At 39.1% G+C, this 15131-nt stretch overlaps 1 protein-coding gene across 1 annotated transcript; it reads left to right on the top strand.

Moving 5' to 3' along the window:
- Positions 1-2848: 2848 nt before the first annotated feature.
- Positions 2849-3790, top strand: LOC110298563 (olfactory receptor 52E4-like). Its single transcript, XM_021167888.1, has one exon. The coding sequence runs from the start codon at positions 2852-2854 to the stop codon at positions 3788-3790; it is 939 nt and encodes a 312-aa protein (XP_021023547.1). The 5' UTR covers positions 2849-2851.
- The last annotated feature ends 11341 nt before the right edge of the window (positions 3791-15131 follow it).

Genomic DNA, 15131 nt, shown 5'->3' with positions numbered 1-15131 from the left:
TAGTATTCCTAGAATCAGAGTCAATATGATGACTAGGTTGAAAGGGAAATAGTCCCTTATTGAGAGCAGAATAACAAATACAAAGAATATAAACACCCAGTACAAATAAGACTTATATCATAAATAAAAGGCAAATTCAAAATAAAAACATGATTGTATAACCTTTAATCTTTTAGGATATTTATTTTATATTTTTATAATATGACTATGAAAAATGGCAACCTAATTTTAGTATATTTTGGTTTTATTACTTGAGTGAAAATAATTCGTATTCAAGTAAATATACTATCTCTAAAGTTCACTGTGAAGTATAAGACTTAGTTACAGCAAATTGTAAATTGCATGTTATAAAAGGTTGGTGTTTATACTTACTGTGATGAGATCTATACTTTATACCAATTTTCTATGGAGAATTTTAAATATTCAATGATATTATCTTGGGTTTTAACAATGATAGATGGATAGATAGATAGATAGGTAGATACCCTTAAAAATGAAGGAATGTTGTTCTCAACAATATGAATGGTTTTATGGAGCATTATGTTAAGGCACAGAAAGATAACCACAGTATAATCTACTTTCTAGTTGGAGTGAACAGATGAACTCATAAAAACAAAGAGTAGAAGTGTCTGAAAAAAAATTATCAACCTCCTACACGTTATCCTGACTTGAATTTGACTTATTTATGATAAAATTTACACATGTATAAATGCACATATATTCATACATTTTGACAGGCACTTATATCTACATATTTTATGCCACTGTAAAGCAATATTTTGTCATTAATTTAAATCTAGCACCTGTGTCAATTTCAATTCTACTCTTGACTCCTCTTAACCCTTGACAGCTCACCTGATACAACAGTTTCATTTTCCTTTGTAAACAATTCATACGTGTTGGGCAATATATGGTGTGTTAGGTAATTTTTTTAATTAAAAGGTATGTTAACTAAGTATAATGACTCAATATTTATTTATCTATTTGCATTAATAATTAATCCATACTAATTGCCAAATAGGTTCTCTTTATATAAACTATTCCCTTATTAGCAGGTGTTTTGAGTTATTTCCACACTAGAACAGTCATGAACAAAGCTGGCATGAATATTTTTGTGTTATTCTTTAGATGTATGTGTGCCTTCTGTCTTGAGCAACAATTTTCGAGTTTAATTTATTTGTAAAATAGTGGATATAAAACATTACTAAATTTACAATGTGCCATAATCCCAGCATCTACATTCTTCCTTCCATCTTCCTGAGTCTAACGGAGAGCCCACTATTCCAGCATTACAAATCTTTCTGCCCTGGTTTTCAATTCCAGGCACCATGTCAGTATGTGCTTATTGTTCAAATACAGATACCTGGTGATTTGGATAATTTCAATAATTTGTATATTTTCTTTGTAAAATGTCAATTTAAACCTTCTTATTTCTCCCCATTACCTTTAAATGTATTTGAAGACATATTTGTATACTCTAAACAAAAATTCTTTTTAAATTCAGCAGTGCATATTTCTTTCTGTTCACATTTTCACTAGCAAACTTACAAATCTGGCAAGATAAGATAGATTAATTTCATAGTTACTGCCTCTTCTGTCTTAAAAAAAATAATAGCTTCTAGTGGATGGTAAAATTTATTTTCCTGTGTTGAATCTAAAAATATTAGTATTTTAAAAGATTTGTTTATTTTTGTTGTTTTTAAAGACTATTTTAACTTAAAAGTATTAATATGTATTTGGAAGGATTGTAAAGTTAGATTTGAGGTTTTACTCTTTTAAGCATTATAAAATTACCCAATTACCTAACAAGTTTCTATGTTTACTGAATTAGTAAATTAATTTCTTCATAAAAATCAAGTTGCTCTTCCTATGGGGTTGCCATCCCCTTCAGCTCCTTCAATCCTTCTCCTAACTCTTCCATAGGGGTCGCCTACCCCAGTCTAAGGGTTATCTTTGATACCCCAGAGAAAATGGATACGGGGGGGGGGAGGTAAGGTAGGGGTGGGTGGGTGAGTAAGGGTGTGATGGACAGGTAGTGAGTGGTTGGAGAGCACCCTCTCAGAGACAAAGGGGAGGGGGCATAGGTTGAGGAACACTTGAAGGTGGGGCCAGTGTAAATAAGTAAAATAACTTAAAAGATAAAAATAAATCAAGTTGCATGTAATTATGTGATTGTTTCTGATGTTTTCTAGGTTCCCTGTTTATCTTCCATTTTTCAGTTGTCACATTTTATTCCTTATTCTTCTAATAATCTTGAAATCTTTTAATGTGTATTGTTATACCCCCATGACTCTTTTAAGGGTAGATTAGAATGTATCGATTGTTATTACAAAATTAATTTTAATTTTGATGTGTTTGTTGGAACTGTTTTAAACTATTGACAATTTGGGCAGAAACCTAAAAGTAAGGGACTCTGAATGGCAGAATTTCAGTCTCTTCCCATTGTAAGTTCTCCTTTTCTTTTGTATAGTATTTTGGGTTTCTCTCTAATATGACTGAACCCAGGTAGTTTGAAAGAGTTATTAAGGAAATAACTACTAAAAAGTATTCTCCATGTATAGCATTTTGTGTACAAGAAAAGAATGAACTAAGGGGAGTTATAAACCATAACCTTACTGTTGTCAGAAAAGAGTTTCTAATTCCAACATTCTTCATATAATGCTAAATGGAATGGTTGATTATTTGAATATCTCTTAAGTTAACTGATATTTGATTTTTCTCTAATTATGCTCTTAAATATTTACTTGATATGCCATACCAGGGATTCATCTACAACTTTCATGTATTTTCTTATCTCTTCCCAGAAATACTGAAGAAAGATTGCAGATAATCCTCCAGGAGTCTGAGAAGGATGTCCTCTACTAATGAAACTGCTTCACACCCCTCTCTCTTCCATCTGCTGGGCATTCCTGGGCTGGAAGCTTTCCATATCTGGATAGCCTTTCCTTTCTTTGTTGTTTATCTGATAGCACTTGTGGGGAATTTCACAATCCTCTGTGTGATCAAGAATGAACAGAGTCTTCACCAGCCCATGTTCTACTTTCTTGCCCTCCTCTCTTTCATTGATCTTGGCCTCTCTACTTCCACTATTCCCAAGATGCTGGGTATCTTCTGGTTCAACCTTAGGGAGATAAGCTTTGAAGGCTGTCTCATCCAAATGTTCTTCATCCACACTTACACAGGCATGGAATCTGTTGTACTCCTGGCCATGGCAATTGACCGTTTTGTTGCCATCTGTTACCCACTTAGGTATACCTCTATTCTCACCAACAAAGTGGTGGCTGTCATGGCATCAGTTGTAATAGGGAGACCTGTCCTTCTTGTCATCCCTTTTTGTCCTCTCCTAAAACGCCTGCCCTTTTGTGGACACTATATTATTCCTCATACCTACTGTGAACATATGGGGATAGCACGTCTAGCCTGTGCTAACATAAGGATAAACATCATCTATGGCTTATTCACCATTGCTGCTCTGATCTTTGATTTAATTCTCATTGCTCTCTCTTATGCTTGGATCCTACAGGCTGTTTTCCGCCTTCCTTCCAGGGATGCCAGACACAAAGCCCTTAGCACATGTGGTTCCCATGTCTGTGTCATCTTAGCCTTTTACACACCAGCATTTTTCTCTTTTATGACCCATAGGTTTGGTAGAAATGTTCCTCGTTACATTCACATCCTCTTGGCCAATCTCTATGTGGTTGTCCCTCCTTGTTTAAATCCGGTCATTTATGGGGTGAGAACAAAACAAATTAGGGAGGGAGTCATAAAAATATTTGTAAAGAAAGAGTAGCTCAAACATCAGAGGTTCATAAATGCTGTCAGGCTGCTCTTTAGCATTTGTCTCTCTGTGTTCTCTAACAGACAACTAGATCAAGGGGGCATTCCAGTGCCTTAGCCAGTACCACAGAGTCATCAGTCAATAATTCTTTTACAAAATGTCTAGTTTGAGTTTAAAAGTTTCTTGCCTTTTTCCCTTTTATTCTGACCCCAGTTTATCCTCTCATGACTCCTTCCAGTCCGCCCCTTTACCAGATCTCCTCTTCCTCTTCCATTTCCCTTAAAAAAAAAAGTAGGCATCTCAGGGATATCAGCTAAACATGGCATAATAATTTATAATTAGACTAGGCAGAAACCCTCATCTCAAGCATTGAGCAAGGCAACCCAGAAGGCAGAAAAAAGATCCCAAGAGCAAGCAAAAGAGTCAAAGACATCTCCCATGCCCACTGTTAGGAGTCCCACAAGAATACCAAGTTAACAACCATGATATGCAGAGGACCAAAATCAGACCCATACCGGGTCTGTGATTATTCTGTGGCTATTTTCTCATGCTGCCCTTGACCTCTCTGGCTCCTACAATCCTTCCTTTGGGTCTCTGGGTGTCCAGCCTCTGGCTCCTGGTGATCTAGGCAGGGTCATGTATGGCTCCCTCTCATGACATAGGCCTCAAGCCTTTGCTTTTTAATGAGAGCTAGACAACATAGAGGAATAAAATCAAGCAAAGGTATGAGAAGATTTTCTAATATGTGGAAAATTATATTTACTATGCCAGTAGCAGAAACTATGTATAGGATTATAAAAAGAAAAACTTCGATGACACAGATATTTTAAGAAATGACTCATGAGTCAATATTTCTGAGCCATATACTTTAAGTACACATTTTTCTTTCAGTATTACTATTATTTATCTTATTCTCCTTAACTGCATATAGTTATTGCAGTCTTTAAGATATTTAATCCATATATCTATCTCTGAGTCCCATCAAATTTCTGCTATAGATGCTACTATAGTACCAAAATTAGAAAAAAGTTTTATATGAAAATAAAACAAGACAATAAAGCCTTTCCTAAACTTAACTTTAAAAATGACTAAGTTCCATTCATTTGCCTAAGAATTTCATGAATTCACTGTTTTTAATAGCTGAGTAGTACTCTATTGTGTAAATGTACCACATTTTTTGTATACATTTTTCTGTTGAGGGATATCTGGATTGTTTTCAGCTTCTGGCTATTATAAATCAGGCTATTATGAACATAGTGGAGCATTTGTGTCCTTGTTATATGTTGGTGAATCTTTTGGGTATATGTACAGTTGGGTCCTCAGGTAATACTATGTCCAATTTTCTGAGGAACTGCCAGACTGATTTCCAGAGTGACTGTACCAGCCTGCAATCCCACCAACAATGGAGGAGTGTTCTTCTTTCTCCACATCCTCCCCATATCTGAGTGAGGTAACCCAATCACAAAAGAACACACATGGTATGCACTCAGTGATAAGTGGATATTAGCTCAAAAGCTTGGAATACCCAAAATACAATTCACAGACAACATGAAGCTCAAAAAGAAGGAAGAACAAAGTGTGGGTGATTTGGTTCTTCTTAGAAAGGGGAACAAAATACACACAGGAGCAAATACAGAGACAAAGTGTATAGCAGAGACTGAAGGAAAGGCCATCCAAAGACTGCCCCACCAGGGGATCCATCCCATGTGCAATCACCAAACCCAGTCGCTATTGTGGATACCAAGAAGTGCATGCTGACAGGAGCCCGATGTAGCTGCCTCCTGAGAGGCTCTGCCAGAGCCTGACAAACATGTGGAAGCTCGCAGCCAACCATTGGACTGAGCACAGGGTCCCCAATGGAGTCCCCAAAGGAGGAGTTAGAAAAAGGACTGAAAGAGCTGAAGGTGTTTGCAACCCCATAGAAAGAACAATAATATCAACCAACCAGACCCTTCCATAGCTCCCAGGGACTAAACTACCAACCAAGGAGTACAGATGGAGGGACCCATGGCTCCAGCTGCATATGTAGGAGAGGATGGCCTTGTCAGACATCAGTGGGAGAAGAGGCCCTTGGTCCTGTGAAGGTTTAATACCCCAGTGGAGGGAAATGCATGGGCATGGAGACAGGAGTGTGTGGGTGGGTGAGGGAACACCCTCATAAAATCAGGGTAAGGGGGAATGAGGTAGGGGGTTTCTGAGTGGGGGACCAGGAAAGGGGACAACATTTGAAATGTAAATAAGAAAATATCCCATTAAAAAAAAGACTAAGTTTATGAATTTGAAGTTAATATGACCTTATATTCTAAGTAGCATTTACCTCACAAATGCAAGCAAATGTCTTTGAATTTTAAATCCAACCAATTTATCTTGGCATGTAACCAAAAAATTATTAAAAGGCCATTTTAGTAAATGTTTGAAAAGCATCAGGTTTGCCAGTTCCTCATGAAAAATCCAGAGAACATGAAAGAAATGGGCAAAGTACCTCAACTGGATGAGGGGCACATCAAAATCAGATGACTTTCTTCACATTTCCTTTAGATAGAGACTTGTGGAATTATCATCCTGATTTAATTTCAGAATATTTTTTATGATATTATGAAATATTCCTTGATTTTCTTTCCTTCCATTGTAGTGAACTTATAACTTCACTATAATGTTGACTAAGTGTATTGCAAATAAAACACATTGTTTATTTTTTCTTCTAAATCCAATCTAGTTTCCGATGAAGATTTCATGCTTTTCTAGTATTTCTTAATCAGGGTAAATCAGGATGTCTATCATGTGGGTTAAGATATCTGAGTACTAGATGCACAGGCTTGTGTTCCTACATACTCAGGAAACTAAGGGATGGAAAAACACATATTAAGTGCTTCCTGCATTCCAGAGTGAGTTGTTCAAGCCAGCTTGGGCTCCTTTGATCACAACATATATATATATATGTGTGTGTGTGTGTGTATACATATATATACATATATATATATATATGTATATATGTGTATATTGATAGATTGTGAGATAAACACGCATATGTATAGATAGATATATCGATAGATAGACAGATAGTTGTTTGGTTGAGTAAATATGCAACATCCTTTGTAAAAGTTTTTTGTTTTTTGTTTTTGTTTGTTTGTTTTACTTTATAAGGATGTTCTGTTTGCATGCATGTATGTGAACCCTATGCATGCTTGTTGTATAACCTAGAACTAGGGTTGTGGATGGTTGTAAGACACCATATGGGTGTTGAAAATTGAATCCAGGTGCTCTGTAAGAGCAATTAGTGCTCTTAATCACATAGCCATCTCTCCAGCTCTGATGTCTTAAAACTCACATTATAGTGTTTCCCACAATTAATAGCAAATGATGACTGAGTAGACCCTTTGTTAATGGGCCAAATCCTTTAAAATTTATTTTATTTATCAGTTCTTCCCCCGCCCTCCCCTTCCCATCCACTTCTCCTCCCTTTCTCTTCAGAAAAGGGGAGGCCTAGAAGGAATAAACTCTCTGTCCATGTCTCTGTCTCTCTCTGGTGTGTATGGTGTGTGTGTGTGTGTGTGTGTGTGTGTGTGTGTGCGCGCGCGCACAGAAGAAGAATTTTAGTTCTCATTCACACTGCTTCTTCAAATGCATCTATGACATCATAAGATATATTACAAGTAGAGTATCAAATAAGCATCATTTTTTTTGTTTTTTTTTATTTTTAATATTTTTATTACATATTTTCCTCAATTACATTTCCAATGCTATCCCAAAAGTCCCCCATAGTGCCCCCCACTTACCTACCCACCCATTCCCATTCTTTTGGCCCTGGCATTCCCCTATATTGGGGCATATAAAGTCTGCAAGTCCAATGGGCCTCTCTTTCCAGTGATGGCCGACTAGGCCATCTTTCGATATATATGCAGCTAGAGACAAGAGCTCCGGGGTTCTGGTTAGTACATCATGTTGTTCCAACAATAGGGTTGCAGATCCCTTTAGCTCCTTGGGTACTTTCTCTAGCTTCTCCATTGGGAGCCCTGTGATACATCCAATAGCTGACTGTGAACATCCACTCCTGTGTTTGCTAGGCCCCGGCATCGTCTCACAAGAGACAGCTATATTTGGGTCCTTTCAGCAAAATCTTGCTAGTGTATGCAATGGTGTCAGCGTTTAGAAGCTGATTATGGGATGGATCCCTGGATACGGCAGTCTCTAAATGGTCCATCCTTTCATCACAGCTACGAACTTTGTCTCTGTAACTCCTTCCCTGGGTGTTTTGTTCCCAATTCTAAGAAGGTGCACAGTGTCCACACTTTGGTCTTCATTCTTCTTGAGTTTCATGCGTTTAGCAAATTGTATCTTATATCTTGGGTATCCTAAGTTTTGGGCTAATATCCACTTATCAGTGAATACATATTGTGTGAGTTCTTTTGTGATTGTGTTACTTCACTCAAGATGATGCCCTCCAGGTCCATCCATTTGGCTAGGAATTTCATAAATTCATTCTTTTTAATAGCTGAGTAGTACTCCATTGTGTAAATGTACCATAATTTCTGTATCCATTCCTCTGTTGAGGGACATCTGGGTTCTTTCCAGCTTCTGGCTATTATAAATAGGGCTGCTATGAACATAGTGGAGCATGTGTCCTTTTTACTGGTTGGGACATCTTCTGGATATATGCCCAGGAGAGGTATTGCTGGATCCTCCGGTAGTACTATGTCCAATTTTCTGAGGAACCGCCAGACTGATTTCCAGAGTAATTGTACAAGCTTGCAATCCCACCAACAATGGAGGAGTGTTCCTCTTTCTCCACATCCTCGCCAGCATCTGCTGTCACCTGAATTTTTGATCTTATCCATTCTGACTGGTGTGAGGTGGAATCTCAGGGTTGTTTTGATTTGCATTTCCCTGATGATTAAGGATGTTGAACATTTTTTCAGGTGCTTCTCTGCCATTCGGTATTCCTCAGGTGAGAATTCTTTGTTCAGTTCTGAGCCCCATTTTTTAATGGGGTTATTTGACTTTCTGGAGTCCACCTTCTTGAGTTCTTTATATATATTGGATATTAGTCCCTTATCTGATTTAGGATAGGTGAAGATCCTTTCCCAATCTGTTGGTGGTTTTTTTGTCTTATTGATGGTGTCTTTGGCCTTGCAGAAGCTTTGTAGTTTCATGAGGTCCCACTTGTCAATTCTCGATCTTACAGCACAAGCCATTACTGTTCTATTCAGGAATTTTTCCCCTGTGCCCATATCTTCAAGGCTTTTCCCCACTTTCTCCTCTATAAGTTTCAGTGTCTCTGGTTTTATGTGAAGTTCCTTGATCCACTTAGACTTGACCTTAGTACAAGGAGATAGGAATGGATCGATTCGCATTCTTCTACATGTTAACAACCAGTTGTGCCAGCACCATTTGTTGAAAATGCTGTCTTTCTTCCACTGAATGTTTTTAGCTCCCTTGTCGAATATCAAGTGACCATAGGTGTGTGGGTTCATTTCTGGGTCTTCAATTCTATTCCATTGGTCTATTTGTCTGTCACTATACCAGTACCATGCAGTTTTTATCACAATTGCTCTGTAGTAGAGCTTTAGGTCCGGCATGGTGATTCCACCAGAGGTTCTTTTATCCTTGAGAAGAGTTTTTGCTATCCTAGGTTTTTTGTTATTCCAGATGAATTTGCAGATTGCACTTTCTAATTCGTTGAAGAATTGAGTTGGAATTTTGATGGGGATTGCATTGAATCTGTAGATTGCTTTTGGCAAGATAGCCATTTTTACAATGTTGATCCTGCCAATCCATGAGCATGGGAGATCTTTCCATCTTCTGAGATCTTCTATAATTTCTTTCTTCAGAGACTTGAAGTTTTTATTATACAGATCTTTCACTTCCTTAGTTAGAGTCACGCCAAGATATTTTATATTATTTGTGACTATTGAGAAGGGTGTTGTTTCCCTAATTTCTTTCTCAGCCTGTTTATTCTTTGTGTAGAGAAAGGCCATTGATTTGTTTGAGTTAATTTTATATCCAGCTACTTCACCGAAGCTGTTTATCAGGCTTAGGAGTTCTCTGGTGGAATTTTTAGGGTCACTTATGTATACTATCATATCATCTGCAAAGAGTGACATTTTGACTTCATCTTTTCCAATTTGTATCCCTTTGATCTCCTTTTGTTGTCGAATTGCTCTGGCTAGGACTTCAAGTACAATGTTGAATAGGTATGGAGAAAGTGGACAGCCTTGTCTAGTCCCTGATTTTAGAGGGATTGCTTCAAGCTTCTCACCATTTACTTTGATGTTGGCTACTGGTTTGCTGTAGATTGCTTTTATCATGTTTAGGTATGGGCCTTGAATTCCTGATCTTTCCAAGACTTTTATCATGAATGGGTGTTGGATCTTGTCAAATGCCTTTTCGGCATCTAACGAGATGACCATGTGGTTTTTGTCTTTGAGTTTGTTTATATACTGGATTACGTTGATGGATTTCCGTATATTGAACCATCCCTGCATCCCTGGGATGAAACCTACTTGGTCAGGATGGATTATTGTTTTGATGTGTTCTTGGATTCGGTTAGCAAGAACTTTATTGAGGATTTTTGCATCAATATTCATAAGGGATATTGGTCTGAAGTTTTCTATCTTTGTTGGGTCTTTTTGTGGTTTAGGTATCAGAGTAATTGTGGCTTCATAGAATGAGTTGGGTAGAGTACCTTCTGTTTCTATTTTGTGGAATAGTTTGTGAAGAATTGGGATTAGATCTTCTTTGAAGGTCTGATAGAACTCTGCACTAAACCCATCTGGTCCTGGGCTTTTTTTAGTTGGGAGACTATTAATGACTGCTTCTATTTCTTTGGGGGATATAGGGCTGTTTAGATCATTAACCTGATCTTGATTCAACTTTGGTACCTGGTATCTGTCTAGGAACTTGTCCATTTCATCCAGGTTCTCCAGTTTTGTTGAGTATAGCCTTTGGTAGAAGGATCTGATGGTGTTTTGGATGTCTTCAGGATCTGTTGTTATGTCTCCTTTTTCATTTCTGATTTTGTTAATTAGGATGCTTTCCCTGTGCCCTCTAGTGAGTCTGGCTAAGGGTTTATCTATCTTGTTGATTTTCTCAAAGCACCAGCTCCTTGATTGGTTGATTCTTTGAATAGTTTTTCTTGTTTCCACCTGGTTGATTTCACCCCTGAGTTTGATTATTTCCTGCCGTCTACTCCTCTTGGGTGAATTTGCTTCCTTTTGTTCTAGTGCTTTTAGGTATGTTGTCAAGCTGCTAATGTGTGCTCTCTCTAGTTTCCGTTTGGAGGCACTCAGAGCTATGAGTTTTCCTCTTAGAAATGCTTTCATTGCGTCCCATAAGTTTGGGTATGTTGTGGCTTCATTTTCATTGAACTCTTAAAAGTCCTTAATTTCTTTCTTTATTCCTTCCTTGACCAAGTTATCATTGAGAAGAGTGTTGTTCAGTTTCCACGTGAAGGTTGGCTTTCTATTATTTATTTTGTTATTGAAGATCTGCTTTAGTCCATGGTGATCTTATAGGATGCATGGGACAATTTCAATATTTTTGTATCTGTTGAGGCCTGTTTTGTGACCAATTATGTGGTCAATTTTGGAGAAGGTACCATGAGGTGCTGAGAAGAAGGTATATCCTTTTGTTTTAGGATAGAATGTTCTGTAGATATCTGCCAGATCCATTTGATTCATAATTTCTCTTAGTTTCTCTGTGTCCCTGTTTAGTTTCTGTTTCCATGATCTGTCCATTGGTGAAAGTGGTGTGTTGAAGTCTCCCACTATTATTGTATGAGGTGCAATGTGTGCTTTGAGATTTACTAAAGTTTCTTTAATGAATGTGGCTGCCTTTGTATTTGGAGCATAGATATTCAGGATTGATAGTTCCTCTTGGAGGATTTTACCTTTGATGAGTATGAAGTGTCCCTCCCTGTCTTTTTTAATGACTTTGGGTTGGAAGTCAATCTTATCAGATATTAGAATGGCTACTCCAGCTTGTTTCTTCATACCATTTGCTTGGAAAATTGTTTTCCAGCCTTTCATTCTGAGGTAGTGTCTATCTTTTTCTCTGAGATGAGTTTCCTGTAAGCAGCAAAATGTTGGGTCTTGTTTGTGTAGCCAGTTTGTTAGTCTATGTCTTTTTATCGGGGAGTTGAGTCCATTGATATTAAGAGAAATTAAGGAAAAGTAATTGTTGTTTCCTGTTATTTTTGTTGTTAAAGTTGGCATTCTGTTCTTGTGGCTGTCTTCTTTTAGGTTTGTTGAGGGATTACCTTCTTGTTGTTTCTAGGGCGTGGTTCCTGTCCTTGTAATGGTTTTTTTCTGTTATTATCCTTTGAAGGGCTGGATTCGTGGAGAGATAATGTGTGAATTTGGTTTTGTCGTGGAATACTTTGGTTTCTCCATCTATGTTAATTGAGAGTTTGGCTGGGTATAGTAGCCTGGGCTGGAATTTGTGTTCTTTTAGTGTCTGTATAACATCCGTCCAGGATCTTCTGGCTTTCATAATCTCTGGTGAAAAATCTGGTGTAATTCTGATAGGCTTGCCTTTATATGTTACTTGGCCTTTTTCTCTTACTGCTTTTAGTATTCTATCTTTATTTAGAGCATTTGTTGTTCTGATTATTATGTGTCGGGAGGTATTTCTTTTCTGGTCCAGTCTATTTGGAGTTCTGTAGGCTTCTTGTATGTTCATGGGCATCTCTTTCTTTAGATTTGGGAAGTTTTCTTCTATAATTTTGTTGAAGATGTTTGCTGGTCCTTTGAGTTGAAAATCTTCATTCTCATCCACTCCTATTATCCGTAGGTTTGGTCTTCTTATTGTGTCCTGTATTTCTTGGATGTTTTGAGTTAGGATCTTTTTGCATTTTACATTTTCCTTGATTGTTGTGCCGATGTTCTCTATGGAATCTTCTGCACCTGAGATTCTCTCTTCCATCTCTTTTATTCTGTTGCTGATGCTCGTATCTATGGTTCCAGATTTCTTTCCTAGGGTTTCTATCTCCAGTGTTGCCTCATTTTGGGTTTTCTTTATTGTGTCTACTTCCCTTTTTAGGTCTAGTATGGTTTTGTTCATTTCCATCATCTGTTTGGATGTGTTTTCCTGTTTTTCTTTAAGGACTTCTACCTGTTTGATTGTGTTATCCTGTTTTTCTTTAAGGACTTCTACCTGTTTGATTGTGTTATCCTGTTTTTCTTTAAGGACTTCTACCTGTTTGATTAGGTTATCCTGTTTTTCTTTAAGGATTTGTAACTCTTTAGCAGTGTTCTCCTGCAATTCTTTAAGGGATTTTTGTGCTTCCTCTTTAATGTCTTCTACCTGTTTACCAGTGTTCCTTTGTATTTCTTTAAGTGTGTTATTAAAGTCCTTCTTGAAGTCCTCTACCATCATCAGGAGATATGCTTTTAGATCCGTGTCTAGCTTTTCCGGTGTGTTGGGGTGCCCTGGACTGGGCGAAGTGGGAGTGCTGGGTTCTGATGATGGTCAGTGGTCTTGGTTTCTGTTAGTAAGATTATTACGTTTACCTTTCGCCATCTGGTAATCTCTGGGGTTAGTTGTTGTCGTTGTCACTGTTTAAAGATTGGAGCAGAAGCTGTGTTCCACTCACCAGCAGTCTCTAAATCCTGGGGCGGGGGTCGTAGGTAGCTGATGGTACCCCGGTGCTGGTCCAGCCGGAAGAGGCCTGTGGTCCTACTCAGGCCGGTTTTCTGCTTCCCTAACTAATGCAGTCTCTGGTCCCACGTGCAATTGGATTGGAGCAGAAGTTGTGTTCCACTCTCCAGAAGTCTTAAGATCCTGTGGCGGGTGATATGGGTAGCTGGCGAGTGTCAGCCGACCCTGCGCCCTAGTTGCCCCGGTGCTTTTCTGACTGGAAGAGGCTTGTGGCCCTATGTAGGCCGGATTTCTGCCTCCCCAACCAAAGCAGTCTCAGGTCCCGTGTGATTGGACTGGAGCAGAAGCTGTGTTCCACTCACCAGCAGTCTCAAAATCCTCTGGCGGGGATCGTGGGTAGCTGGCAGGTGTCAAGAGACCCTGCGCTCTAGTTACCCCTGTGCTGATCCGGCCGGATGAGGCCTGTGGCCCTACTCAGGCCGGTTTCTGCTTCCCTAACTAATGCAGTCTCAGGTCCAGCGCGCAATTGGATTGGAGCAGAAGCTGTGTTCCACTCACCAGAAGTCTTAAGATCCTGTGGCGGGTGTTGTGGGTAGCTGGTGAGTGTCAGCCGACCCTGCGCCCTAGCTACCCTGGTGCTTTTCTGACCGGAAGAGGCTTGTGGCCCTATGTAGGCCGGATTTCTGCCTCCCCAACCAAAGCAGTCTCAGGTCCCGCGTGATTGGACTGGAGCAGAAGCTGTGTTCCACTCACCAGCAGTCTCAAAATCCTGTGGCGGGGGTCGTGGGTAGCTGGCGGGTGTCAGGCGACCATGTGCTCTAGCTACCCCTGTGCTGATCTGGCCAGATGAGGCCTGTGGCCCTACTTAGGCCGGTTTTTGCTTCCCTAACTAATGCATTCTCAGGTCCCGCGCAATTGGATTGGAGCAGAAGCTGTGTTCCACTCACCAGAAGTCTTAAGATCCTGTGGCGGGTGTTGTGGGTAGCTGGCGAGTGTCAGCAGACCCTGCGCCCTAGCTACCCCGGTGCTTTTCTCACCAGAAGAGGCTTGTGGCCCTATGTAGGCCGGATTTCTCCCTCCCCAACCAAAGCAGTCTCAGTTCCCGTGTGATTGGACTGGAGCAGAAGCTGTGTTCCACTCACCAGCAGTCTAAAATCCTGTGGCGTGGGTCGTGGGTAGCTGGCGGGTGTCAGGCGGCCCTGCGCTCTAGCTACCCTGGTGGTGATCCGGCCAGATGAGGCCTGTGGCCCCTACTCCGGCCGGTTTCTGCTCAAATAAGCATCTTATATGCACAAATGTCCTACCTTTTCTTTGTAAATGTTTTAAATTTAAGTAACACTAAATTTTGTTTTAAGACCTAAATGAAACCTAAGTCAAAATATGTTGTTGACAAAGTTCAATGAAATGCAAACTTTCACAGCGTCATGGCAGAGAAAGAATGAGATAAAATAGACAATAAGGACTTTCTGGGTGCTAGGAACTTTTAGCATCATATTTTGAGTGATGGTCCCTAGTAGGGTACAAATGTTATATTGCATCAAGCTTGTTACACACATGTGTACAATTTTGGTTAGTATTACTGCAGTACTATTTTATAAGAGCTGTTCTAGAGTTAATACATTTATTTTACTACAGAATTGCATTCTTGTTTGCCTTGACTACATCCAAAAAATGGAATTATTAGGAAAATTTTGTATGTGTGTGTGTATGTGTGTATCATTAATTTTTTGGAACCTTTCAGTAGATAGAAAAATAAAAA

The sequence above is a fragment of the Mus caroli genome, unplaced genomic scaffold (genome assembly GCF_978045245.1).
Source record: "Mus caroli unplaced genomic scaffold, Mus_caroli_1 scaffold_8, whole genome shotgun sequence".
NCBI lineage: Eukaryota > Metazoa > Chordata > Mammalia > Rodentia > Muridae > Mus > Mus caroli.
This window is presented reverse-complemented; position numbering and strand designations above follow the sequence as displayed.